Below are 13213 nucleotides of genomic sequence, written 5' to 3' on the forward strand. Positions count from 1 at the left end.
ATGGAGGAGGATTTTAAGAGATGGGACATGGTGCCCCTGTCACTGGTGGGTAGGGTGCAGGCGGTCAAAATGGTAGTCCTCCCGAGATTCCTTTTTGTGTTTCAGTGCCTTCCGGTGATGGTCACGAAGGCTTTTTTCAAGAAAATCGAGAAAAGTGTCATGAGTTTTATGTGGGCTGGGAAGACCCCGAGAGTGAGGAGGGGGTTTTTGCAGCATAGCAGGGATAGGGGGGGACTGGCACTACCGAGCTTAAGTGAGTACTACTGGGCCAATATCTCAGTGGTGTGTAAGTGGATGGGAGAAGGGGAGGGAGCGGCTTGGAAGAGATTGGAGATGGCGTCCTGCAAAGGAACCAGCCTACAAGCACTGGCGACGGCGCCGTTGCCGTTCTCCCCGAAGAAATACACCACAAGTCCAGTGGTGGTGGCAACACTGAAAATTTGGGGGCAGTGGGGACGGCATAGGGGAAGGACGGGAGCCTCGGTGTGGTCCCCGATAAGAAATAATCATAGGTTTGTCCCGGGGAGAATAGATGGGGGATTTGGAGCATGGCAGAGAGCTGGGATTGTGCAACTGAGAGATCTGTTCTTAGACGGGACGTTTGCGAGTCTGGGAGCGCTGACGGAAAAATATGGGTTGCCCCAAGGGAATGCATTTCGGTACATGCAACTGAGGGCTTTTGCGAGGCAACAGGGGAGGGAATTCCCGCAGCTCCCGACGCAGGAGATTCAGGATAGAGTGATCTCAGGGACATGGGTGGGGGATGGTAGGGTGTCGGATATATACAGGGAAATGAGGGACGAGGGGGAGATCATGGTGGATGAGCTGAAGGGAAAATGGGAAGAAGAGCTGGGGGAAGAGATTGAAGAGGGGCTGTGGGCAGATGCCCTACGTCGGGTAAACTCTTCGTCCTCGTGCGCCAGGCTAAGCCTGATACAATTCAAGGTTTTGCACAGGGCGCATATGACCGGAGCAAGGCTCAGTAAATTTTTCGGGGTAGAGGATAGGTGTGGGAGATGCTCGAGGAGCCCAGCAAACCACACCCACATGTTTTGGTCATGCCCAGCACTGCAGGGGTTCTGGGTGGGGGTGGCAAATGTGCTTTCGAAGGTAGTGGTGGTCCGGGTCGAGCCAAGCTGGGGGTTGGTTATATTTGGGGTTGCAGAAGAGCCGGGAGTGCAGGAGGCGAGAGAGGCTGATGTTTTGGCCTTTGCGTCCCCAGTAGCCCGGCGAAGGATATTGCTTATGTGGAAGGAAGCCAAACCCCCGGGCGTGGAGACCTGGATAAATGACATGGCAGGGTTTATAAAACTAGAACGGATAAAGTTCGCACTAAGGGGTTCGGCTCAAGGGTTCACCAGGCGGTGGCAACCGTTCATTAACTACCTCGCAGAACGATAAAGGAAATGGGAAGGTAACAGCAGCAACCCTGGGGGGGGGGGGGGGGGGGGGCTCGGGTGGGTCCTCAGGGGTGTTTTTGAATAGATATTTGTACTTGGTTATGTATATTGGATTGTTTGATTTTATTATCTGGGAGAGTTATTATTTTTGTTATGGCAGTTGCCATTTAGTTTATATATTATTTATTTATTTGTTAAAAACGGTCACTGTTATTTATATTGTTTTATTGTTGTAAAAAGGGATAAACCTTTGTATTGTTTGGCCGAAAAATTTGAATAAAATATATATTTTTTAAAAATATATATTTTTCTAGACGCCCAACACCTCGTCTTTTTGGATCTCAATGTGACCCAGGCTATCTACACACCCTTCTCCAGACTCAACATCTACCAATTCCTTCTCTTTGGTGAATACTGATGCAAAGTATTCATTTAGTACCTCGCCCATTTCCTCTGGCTCCACACATAGATTCCCTTGCCCATCCTTCAGTGGGCCAACCCTTTCCCTGGCTACCCTCTTGCTTTTTATGTACGTGTAAAAAGCCTTGGGATTTTCCTTAACCCTATTTGCCAATGACATAGAACATTACAGCGCAGTACAGGCCCTTCGGCCCTCGATGTTGCGCCTATCTGTGAAACCACTCTAAAGCCCATCTACACTATTCCCTTATCGTCCATATGTCTATCCAATGACCATTTGAATGCCCTTAGTGTTGGCGGGTCCACTACTGTTGCAGGCAGGGAATTCCACGCACTTACTACTCTCTGAGTAAAGAACCTATCTCTGACATCTGTCTTATATCTATCTCCCCTCAATTTAAAGCTATGTCCCCCTCATGCTAGACATCACCATCCGAGGCAAAAGGCTCTTACTGTCCACCCTATCCAATCCTCTGATCATCTTGTATGCCTTAATTAAGTCACCTCTTAACCTTCTTCTCTCTAACGAAACAGCCTCAAGTCCCTCAGCCTTTCCACATAAGAGCAACATTCTGATAAATCTCCTCTGCACCCTTTCCAATGCTTCCACATCCTTCCTATAATGCAGCAACTAGAATTGCACGCAATACTCCAAATGCAGCCGCACCAGAGTTTTGTACAGCTGCAACATGACCTCAGGGCTCCTAAACTCAATCCCTCTGCCAATAAAAGCTAACACACCGTACGCCTTCTTAACAACCCTCTCAACCTGGGTGGCAACTTTCAGGGATCTATGTACATGGACACCGAGATCTCTCTGCTCATTCACACTGCCAAGAATCTTACCATTAGCCCAGTACTCGGTCTTCCTGTTATTCCTTCCAAAATGAATTACCTCACACTTTTCTGCATTAAACTCCATTTGCCACCCCTCAGCCCAGCGCTGCAGCTTATCTATGTCCCTCTCAGCTCAATAGAATTGAGCTGCTATAATTCCCCAATAACTTGGCACCGACTACAAAATAATGAGGTGGGGCCAGCTTGCCGCAGTGCATTGTGTAACTTCTATAGCAGATAGGATCTTGCAGAATTCATGATGCCACATCCATTCATGGGTCTGCCATCAGCACATGACTCTACATAGATTGCTTTTTCAACTTGTTCTCGGGGCGTAAGCATGTAGGCAAGGCCAGCATTTATTGCCGAAGTGCACTCAAGCTCTGTGGTACCAATCAGCGGTTCCTCTACTTTCCTCTTAACCACAACATATTGGCTCCGAGCAAACCAAAATCTGTTATTCATCACAAAGTTGAACTCCTCCAGTTGAGGGATCTTGATGCTGGGGAATGGAACTCTGCCTATCCCAGGCACCCAGTGTCAACACCAAGTGTTCCAAGGTCAGGTACAGCATGATCAGATGCGGGATCCTGCCACAACCTTGAAGAACATACTCTACTCTGCAAAGTTCAGCATATTTTATTTATTCCCCACAGCCATTCCATGGCCTGAATGAGACGAACAGTGGCCCTGGCTCTGGGAAGAGTTTTGTACCCATTCTGGACCCAGATTTTCCAACTCACTTTGTGAAGAAAGCCAACAAGCAAAATTCTCCATCTCCTTTGTCGAGGCTGGATGTGAATCTCAAACCCCCCCCCCCCCCCCGCAAAGGTTTAGATTCCAATGCTCCATGCAGTTTCCAATGTTTTTCTTTAAGTATCTAAGTCTTTTACCCTGGCAGGTTTAATAACTACAGACAGAAAATAAAATCAGCCAATGAAATTAAGAAAAAAAAGGGCAGCACAGTGGTGCAGTGGGTTAGCCCTGCTGCCTCACGGCGCCGAGGTCCCAGGTTCGATCCCGGCTCTGGGTCACTGTCCGTGTGGAGTTTGAACATTCTCCCCGTGTTTGCACATTCTCCCCGATGCGCAGGCTAGGTGGATTGGCCACGCTAAATTGCCCCTTAATTGGAAAAAATTAATTGGGTATTCTAAATTTATTTAAAAAATGAAAAAGAATTGCTGCAAAAGCTAGAAAACTGTAAAACCCACAATGGTAAAAATATACATTGGAATGAACAACATCTGGAAAGAAAAACAACAGTGTCTATACCCAAAATGTTAATTCATCTTTTCTCTGTTCAGTAATTGCGATATATCTCCAATATTTGCTAGCTCTATTAAAGACTCTGAATATTATGCTTAGTGGTTTTTAAAAAATATTCTTTCAGAGGTTGTGAGAGTCACAGGTTAAGGCCAACATTGTTGCCCATCCAGATGATGGTGTGCCGCCTTCTTAAACAGTGACAGTGTTGCTGCAAAGCGGCTTTGGTGTAAACTGGGAGTGAAGGGGCCAGGCTCAAAACCTGGCAAGTGATGTGAAGCCAACTAGTAGAGGCAGCCTTCCTCTACTTTTGCAATGTTTCAGAAAAGACCTTTAAAAGGAACACCCAACATTTAAAAAGCCTGGAATGGAAACATTTGTCCTATCAGCTCCCATCTCCCAAAGCCCACACACAACTGCCTCAATTAAAACTTCTAAGATTTACCCATTTGTTTGCAATAAAGTCATCATGCATAGTGTTTCCCTTGGCAATGTGGGAGCAGCAGGATAACTGCTCGACCACAGCTCCACATCATTATAGACTGGGATCAGTCTTAAACCAGCAAAGGTTAAAATTCTCATTAAGACAACATATGGGGAAAGAGTTCTACTGAGAAACTACTCACTTTCTTGCCCCTTCCTACATTAAAGATTCCTTTTAACTCAACACCAAAATTTTCACCGCCCACCCCCACCACCTCCAAACTCTGGTTGCAAATATCTTTTAAAAGGCATGGGGCTGAAAGGGGTCGTACCCTTGCTCTTAAAGGCAAGATTTCTTGAAGGACCAAACTCTTAACTTTAAGATCAGAAGTCCACATCTGACTGTGGCTGACGTACCGGCTTCAACTACTCTGCTAACAAAGTATAAAAAGCGCATTTCCTTACTGTGCAACGCTTTATCCTTTTTGAACTGATGATAGATCTCAGTTATCAAATCTTGAAGTACCTGAAGTCTTTCAATACTAAAAAAAAAGAAAACATATTTTTGATTTACATGGACAGGATTGACAGCTCCTGCCAAAGGCAACAACAAAGAAGCAGGTAGGTGTTTGGAAATTTAAACTCACTTTCTGTCTTCTGGATGCGTCCCTTTTTCATATGCCCAATGATCCGACAATTGGCTACCAGGCAAAAACGCACCTTCGATGTCTTTCAAATCGCGGTTTATGGATTCCAAAGAACCTGCCAACTACAAAATGCAGGTTTTTAAACTTATATAGCATTCGGTGTGATTAGGAGGATCAAATAACATTTTTCATAATCCATTTCTGAAGGGAAGAAGTGGGAACAGAGCTGGTTCAGGTAAAACTTTGCACCCAGGACAAACGAGAGTGGGCTGACGGTTGTGTCTAGTGCAATAACACAAAGGTTATATAAAGAAAGTTCTTGGGAAACATTGATGGAAACATTGATAAAAACAGATAGAGGGGGCGGCACAGTGGTTAGCACTGCTGCCTCACGGCGGCACGGACCCGGGTACGATCCTGGGCCCGGGTCACTGTCTCTGTGGATTTTGCACATTCTCCCCATGTCTGCGTAGGTCGCACGCACACAACCCAAAAAGATGTGCAGGGTAGTTGGATTGGCCATGCTAAATTGCCCCTTAATGGGACAAAACATAAATGGGTAGTCTAAATTTACAAAACAAATACAGAGAACTCAAGTCTATTAAATTCAACTTATTCTGATCACATAATAACGGACAAGCGCTCGGGTAGAAATGTTGGGTTACTTGATTTTCACAAAATAATCTACTCACACGCAGAAGCTTGCTGTGGATTTCTGGAATTTCATTCAGTTCTGGTGGCAGTATGGTTGTCTGCCGCAAATTGTCGTATCTGTCAAGTGTGCAAGACGCACAATCAAAAAGAAAAGTTAGCATAGGAGGTTTGATGGAGATGTTCAAAATCATGATGGGGATAGACAGAGTAGATCGGTAGAAACTGTTCCCGGTAGTAAAAGGATGAAGAATGAGGGGGCACAGATTTATAGTGACCTGCAGAAGAAGCAAATGTGATGAGAAAAAGCCTTTTCACACAACGGGCTGGATTTTCTGCGCTCCCCACCACGTGTTCCTCGGTGGCGGGAGTGGTCGGCACCATGATCTTCTGGTTTGCCGTTGTCAACTGAGTTTCCCGTTGAATGCACTCCGCGACGCAGGAAAACCTGCGGCAGGGGTGCACTGTTGGAGGGACCGGACGATCCCGCCAGCATGAACGGCCAGAAAGTACCGGCCAGAGAATGGTTTGGATCTGGAATGCACTGCCTGATAGTGTGGCGGAGGCAGTTTCAATAGAGGCATTCAAGAGGGCATTAAATGATTAATTGAATAGAAACAAAGTGCAGGGGTGCGGGGAAAAGGCAGGTGACTGGCACTATGTCATGATGTCCGTTTGGAGAGCCAGTACAGACACGATCCAGACACAAATGGCCTCCTTTGGCACCGTAACCATTCTGTGAGGCGTGACAACGTTTTGCTAGCATCTCCCTCAACCAGAAGAATTGAAATTGTGTTTGAGAAAGAATGAATTGCGTAGGTCCTCCGTTAGCTGGTTTGAATTGAACGCCAGAATTCCAAACTTTGATCCATCAGTTTGGCTGTAACTGGAATTTGATAATCTTGAGTTTTCTGCTTTTTTTTAAAAAAACAACATTGAGAATTTTCTCTACAAGATGGTATAAATTTCTTGGTATTTTAAAAGAAAGTTACTTTTCATCAATGAGAATATTTGACAAATTATTTGCATGTCTGAGTTGCATGTATATTGAATTCAAAATAGACAGGCAGTTGGAGCTGGACCCCAAATTCCAACCAAATCTCACAAGCGTGAGATGTGGTTGGAACTCATGTCTGAATTAAGTAGCTCTAAAACTTTAAGATTTTTTTTTTTTTTTAAATGAGAGTACCCAATTCATTTTTTCCAATTAAGGGGCAATTTAGCGTGGCCAAGACTTCCGGTGGCGGCTATGAGGGAGTAAGTCGCGCATTTGGTGGCTCTCGCTCCTGTCAGACCTTTTCCCCCGACTTTTTCGAACTTTTGAGTGCTGGAGGGGTAAACAACAGCACTGTAGATCTGGATCCATACAGAGTTGTATGGACTTAAGGAGTAGAAGGGAGCGAAAACAGGCGAAGAAGGGGCTGAACAAAGGTGGCGTGGAAGTTCAAGTGGGAGGAAAGATGGCCGACGAACGGACCACGTAACGGACGGTCCAGACAGCACTGGGCAACATGCTGAAGGTCACGAAGGAGAGCTTTGCAGCACTGAAGCAGGATAATTTGGAACCGCTTCAGAAAGCGGTGGAGCGACTCGACCAAAGGCTGGACGCCCAGGATAAGAAGGTCCAGGCATTGGAGAAGACAGTGGTGGAGCAGGCGGATTTCCAAACGGTAGCGGACATGGAAATTAGAAAGTTGAAGGAGCAACGATCAAGGCTGATGGACAAGCTGGAGGTCCTGGAAAATAGGTCTTGCCGGCAGAGTATGAGAATCATTGGGCTCCCGGAGGGGGCCGAGGGAGTGGATGCCACGACATTTGTGGCAGACATGCTGCAGAAGCTGGAGGGGGATGATTTCTTCCCGCGTCCGTTGGAGCTGGACAGGGCACACAGAGTGCAGGCGAGGCAGCTGCCGGGGGGGGATGGTGGTCAGGTTCCACAGGTTCGTGGACAAGGAGCGGGTCCTACAGTGGGCCAAGAACACGAAGAGCTGCTTATGGAACAACAGTGTCCTGCGCATCTATCCGGATCTGAGCCAGGAGGTGGCCAGAAGGAGGGCAGCCTACAGACAAATTAAAGAGATCCTGTTTAAAAAGGTCAAGTTCGGGCTACTTTTTCCGGCGTGGCTTTGGGTCACAGACCGGGAACAGCAGCATTATTTTGACGACCCGGAGGAAGCGATGGACTTTGCTAAGGGGCATGAACTAGTGTCGAACTGAGGACCCATGGACTCAAGTTAGAGTGTTTCAAGGGATGTTTGCATTTGTTTGTGGATTGCCCTTCGTGTTAGCGATGTCGTTCTTTTACTTCAAATTTGGGGTGTTTGTTTTTGCCTGTTTGAAAGTTTTAAAGTTAAAGCCAAAGTCATAGTTAAAGGTTAGGTTATTGGGTGCTGGGGGGCTGTATGGGTTCTTTTTTGCTATTTTTCTGGTAATGTTGGGAGGGGGGGAGGGGGGGGGTGGTAGCGCCCACCTCATTACACAGTTTGAATTGCACTATTGTGGGGGCGAGCTTTGTTCTTTTTCTCTCTGTTTCGGTCCCAGAGCGATTGCTGTTCTGGGGAAGTGGTGTTGATGGGCGGTGGGGAGGGGAGCGGGGGGTGCCCTCCAACCAGGCTGATCACCTAGAATGTTCAAGGGTTAAACGGGCCGGTCAAGAGGGCATGTGTGTTAGCGCACTTACAGGCTCTGAAGGCGGATGTAATGTTGCTGCAGAAGACACATTTGAAAGTGGCGGACCAGGTTAGATTACGGAAGGGCTGGGTTAGCCAGGTCTTCCATTCGGGGCTTGACGCTAAGACCAGAGGGGTTGTGATCATGACTTTTTTTTTTCCATTTAATAGATTAACAGCATTCATTTCAATCAAGCAGCTGTGGATATTGGGGGGGGGACCTGGAACCCAGTGAATTAGTATTAAAGTACAACCAACAGACTGGTGCAATAAATAAAGTGATGCAATGGGAACCTATAGTGGAGAAGACGACAACACTCGAATTTACCCTTCCCGATTTCAATTCGGAGTCCACTTTATGCCAAATATATACACAAAGAGAGTATGTGGATGGCAGCACGGAGGTGTGACTGCTCCCGCTTCCAATTTTCGCAGGAAACTTATTTCACTCCACATCATCTTCGACTAGAGTCTGCGCAGTCACAATCCTCTGGCTGATAGTTGGCAGTTTTGGCAGGAGCATCTGGAAGACCGGTGGAGGCAGGGTCTGCTGCAGCACCTGTAGGAGTTGCTGAGGCTGTCCGCACACGGCGATAGCATTCGTCAGGTGCTCCACACCCTTCTCATAGTCACCTTGTGCCAACAACTCTTTGCCTAGTTGGATCTCTTCCAGGAAAAATTTCTGCACTGCTTCTGCATCTTTCAAGTCTGGGAGCCGAGAGAGTCCAGCCCTTTCTCTGGCGAATCTCTGCTTCCTCCTCCTCTCCCTCAGCCGCTTCTTGAAGTCGGGGTCGCTCCGCCGCTTGCGGTCGAAGTAGATGCAATAACCGAGGAAGATCGCCCCGCACAGTCCGGCCGCGATGGCGCCCGTCTTCCCCGCACAGAGCTGCTCTCACATGCACAGGGCCCGGGGAGGAAGCGAGAACTCAGCCGCAGGCCCCGCCGCCGCTCACCATGACACTCAGCGCACTCTCCTCGCGATCATGATTGACAAACGGGTTCAATTTGAGGCGGACAGCACAGTTGCGGATGAGGGTGGTAGATTTCTCATGGTCCAGGGTAAGCTTGAGGGGGTGAGGGTGGTCCGAGTGAATGTTTATGCTCCAAACCTGGATGATGTAGATTTCATCAAAAGGCTGCTGGGGAAAATCCCCGACATGGATTTGCACAAGCTGATTATGGGTGGGGACTTTAATAGTCCTTGATCCCGACCTGGATCAGTCGTGCTCCAAAACGGGCAGGGTCCCAGCAATGGCAAGGGAACGGAGGGGTTTAATGGAACAAATGGGGGGGGGGGGGGGGGGGTAGACCCCTGGGGAATCAGTCGGCCAACGGGGAAGGAGTTCTCGTTCTATTCACATGTTCTCAAGGTTTATTCTCGTACTGACTTCTTTATTATGAGTAGGGACTTTTTGGAGGGGGTGAGGGATACAGAATACTCGGCGATCACTATTTCAGACCATGCTCCACATTGGGTCGACCTGCAGATCTGCAAAGAAAGTTACCAGCGCCCACAATGGAGGTTAGAGGTGGGATTGTTGGCAGATGAGGGTGTGTGAGAGAGAGTGTGGAAATGCATGCAGAATTACCTGCAGGTCAACGATACAGGGGAAGTCTCAGCAGCGGTGCTCTGGGAGGCGCTGAAGGCGGTGGTGAGAGGGGAACTGATCTCAGTCCGAGCCCACAGGGACAAAACGGACAGGGCAGAGATGGACAGACTGGTTCAGGAGATGATACGGACGGACAGGGAATATACGGAGTCCCTGAGGGCAGAGCTACTTAGGGAACGACGGAGACTGCAGGTGGAGCTGGGGACGCTATCCACTGGGAAGGCCGTGGAGCAGCTCAGAAAGGCAAGGGGCGCGGTGTACGAGTATGGGGAGAAAGTCGGCAGAATGCTTGCACAGCAACTTAGGAAGAGGGAGGCGGCCAGGGAAATAGGGACAGTAGTGGACGGGGCAGGGAACCGGGTTGGAGACCCGGCAGGATTGAACAGGGTATTCAGGGACTTTTACAGCAAGCTGTATACCTCGGAATCCCCCACGGGGCCAGAGGAGATGAGGTGCTTCTTAGATGGGCTGACATTCCCAAAGGTGGTAGAGGGGCTGGGGGCCCCGATTAGGGCTGAAGAAGTAATGGGGGGCCTGAAGGCCATGCAGTCGGGTAAAGCCCCGGGGCCGGACAGGTATCCAGTGGAGTTCTACAAAAAGTTCTCGGGGATAGTGGGGCCGGTGCTGGTTAGGGTGTTTAACGAGGCGAGGGACAATGGGGTGTTACCCCCGATGATGTCGCAAGCCACCATCTCGCTGATATTAAAACGGGATAAATATCCGGAAGCCTGTGGGTCCTGTAGGCTAATCTCCTTGATTAATGTTGACGCTAAACTACTGGCCAAGATCCTGGTGTCCAGAATCGAAGACTGTGTACCGGACGTGATTGTGGAGGACCAAACGGGGATTGTAAAGGGCAGGCAGCTGGTAGCCAACCTAAGAGGGCTACTCAATGTGATTATGATGCTCCCGGAGGGCAGAGAGGTGGAGGTAGTGGTGGCAATGGATGCCGAAAAGGCTTTTGACCGGGTGGAGTGGGACTATTTATGGGAGGTGCTGGGATGGTTTGGGTTTGGGGAAGGCTTTGTGGACGGGGTCAGACTGCTATATCAGGCCCCGGAGGCTAGTGTAAGACGAACAGGACGACATCTGAGCATTTTCGACTATACCGTGGGACAAGACAGGGATGGCCCTCTCTCCATTGCGTTGGCCATAGAACCGCTGGCAATTGCTCTGAGAGCAGCAAGGGGATGGAAGGGAATGGTCAGGGCTGTGTAGAACACAAGGTCTCGCTCCAGGCGGATGACCTGCTTTTGTACGTGGATGGATGGGATTATGGAAATCCTAGGGGAATTTGGCCGGTTTTCGGGGTACAAGTTGAACATGGCAAAGAGCGAGATGTTTGTGGTGCAGGCGAGGGGTCAGGAGAATAGGCTGAGGGAACTACCGTTTAGGCTGGTTGAGGAAAGTTTTAGATATTTAGGGATACAAGTGGGGCGGGACTGGGGCAGGATGCATAAGTTGAACTTGTCTAGGCTGGTGGAGCAAATGAGGAGCAAGTTTCGGAGATGGGATGCGCTCCCGCTGTCATTAACGGGGAGAGTACAGACGGTGAAGATGACGATCTTCCCAAGATTCCTGTTTATTTTTCAGTGTCTCCCTATTTTCATTCCGCGGTCCTTCTTTAAAAGGATCAATAAAATCATCCTGGGATTTGTTTGGGCGGGGAAGTCCCCGCGGGTAAAGAAGGGGATGCTGGAACGGAACTGTAGCGAAGGGGGACTGGCGTTGCCGAACCTCAGCAACTACTACTGGGCGGCTAACATAGCCATGATAAGGAAATGGATGGTGGGTACGGGGTTGGTTTGGGAGAGGGTGGAGGCTGCTTCGTGCAGGGGCACCAGCTTGGCAGCCCTGGTTACGGCTCCTCTGCTGGTCCCGCCGGCCAGGTACTCCACCAGCTCTATAGTGGTGGCGGCTCTGCGGATTTGGGGCCAATGGAGGAAGCATGCGAGGGAAGTGGGAGCGTCTGTCTGGTCCCCAATATGCGACAACCACCGATTTGTCCCGGGGAAGACGGACGGCGGGTTTCGAGCGTGGCGGAGGTGGGAAGGATGGGCGACTTGTTCCTGGAAGGGAGCTTCGCGAGCATCAGGGCGCTGGAGGAGAAGTTCGGGCTGGCAAGGGGAAATTACTTTCGGTACTTGCAGGTGCAGGATTTCGTACGTAGACAGGTCTCGTCCTTTCCACGCCTTCCACCAAGGGGGCTCCAGGACAGGGTCGTTTCCAGGGGAGAGGTAGGAGAGGGGAGAGTCTCGGATATTTATACGGAGCGGAGGACACAGGGACCGAAGAACTGAAACTCAAGTGGGAGGAGGAGCCTGGTGGGGAGTTAGAGGGAGGCGAATGGGCAGACGCTCTGAGGAGGGTAAATGCAACCGCAACATGTGCCAGGCTCGGCCTGATTCAGTTCAAGGTAGTTCACCGGGCCCACATTACGGTGGCCCAGGTGAGTAAATTCTTTGGGCTGGAGGACAAGTGTGCTAGATGTGCGGGAGGACCAGCGAACCATGTCCACATGTTCTGGGCGTGCCCAAAACTCAGGGGGTACTGGCAGGGATTTGCGGACTACATGTCCCGGGTACTGAAAACAAGGGTGGCGATGAGTCCAGAGGCGGCGATTTTTGGGGTGTCGGAGGACCTGGGAGTCCAGGAGGGGATAGAGGCCGACGTTGTGGCCTTTGCTTCCCTGGTAGCCTGGCGACGAATACTGTTGGCCTGGAGGGACTCAAAGCCCCCAAAAACCGAAGTATGGCTGTCGGACATGGCGGGTTTTCTCGGCTTGGAAAAAATCAAGTTCGCCTTACGAGGATCACTATCGAGGTTCGCCCGAAGGTGGCAACCATTCATCGACTTCTTCGCGGGGAACTAATCGTCAGTGGGGCGGGTGGTAGAATAGTACAGAGTAGGGGGGGGAGAATAGGAGGAACTGTTATTTGCACTATGTTTTTGTAATTGATATTTGCACACTAATGTATATTGTTACTGTTTATAATGCTGAAAATACCTCAATAAAATTGTTTGTTAAAAAAAAAATTAGCGTGACCAATCCACCTACCCTGCACATCTTTGGGTTGTGGGGGCGAAACCCTAAAACTTAGATTTATGATAAAAGTAACAGCCAATGGGCTAGACTCACCCTTTTTCTTCTAATATCTGGTTTCATAGACTTCTCTGCTGATTTGAAGGGTCCTAAATTAAATTGGATCATGTACTCTGACACCAATAAAGAGCATGTGGCTATTATGACAGTGGTGCTCACATTCTCCCCGTGTCTTTGTGGATTTCACCCC

The 13213-nt window shown here is 49.1% G+C and overlaps 2 protein-coding genes across 3 annotated transcripts in view; both read right to left on the reverse strand.

Annotated features, from left to right (window-relative positions):
- The window catches only part of tbk1 (TANK-binding kinase 1), a 115997-nt gene that overhangs the window by 19005 nt on the left and 83779 nt on the right, over positions 1–13213 (reverse strand). For both annotated transcript variants that reach the window (XM_072484995.1, XM_072484994.1), the window contains exons 13-15: positions 5683–5761; positions 4991–5112; positions 4809–4885 (exon numbers count right to left, since the gene is read on the reverse strand). In XM_072484995.1, the coding sequence (XP_072341096.1) occupies positions 4809–4885; positions 4991–5112; positions 5683–5761 (278 nt within the window). The remainder of the gene's footprint in view (positions 1–4808; positions 4886–4990; positions 5113–5682; positions 5762–13213) is intronic.
- On the reverse strand, positions 8536–13156 carry LOC140396603 (mitochondrial import receptor subunit TOM20 homolog). The gene is made up of 2 exons (XM_072485399.1): positions 13144–13156; positions 8536–9201 (listed from the first exon to the last, which is right to left on the reverse strand). Exons 1-2 carry the CDS (start codon positions 13154–13156, stop codon positions 8756–8758), a joined length of 459 nt encoding a protein of 152 aa, XP_072341500.1. The 3' UTR covers positions 8536–8755.

This window comes from Scyliorhinus torazame, chromosome 19 (genome assembly GCF_047496885.1).
Source record: "Scyliorhinus torazame isolate Kashiwa2021f chromosome 19, sScyTor2.1, whole genome shotgun sequence".
Classification (NCBI taxonomy): domain Eukaryota; kingdom Metazoa; phylum Chordata; class Chondrichthyes; order Carcharhiniformes; family Scyliorhinidae; genus Scyliorhinus; species Scyliorhinus torazame.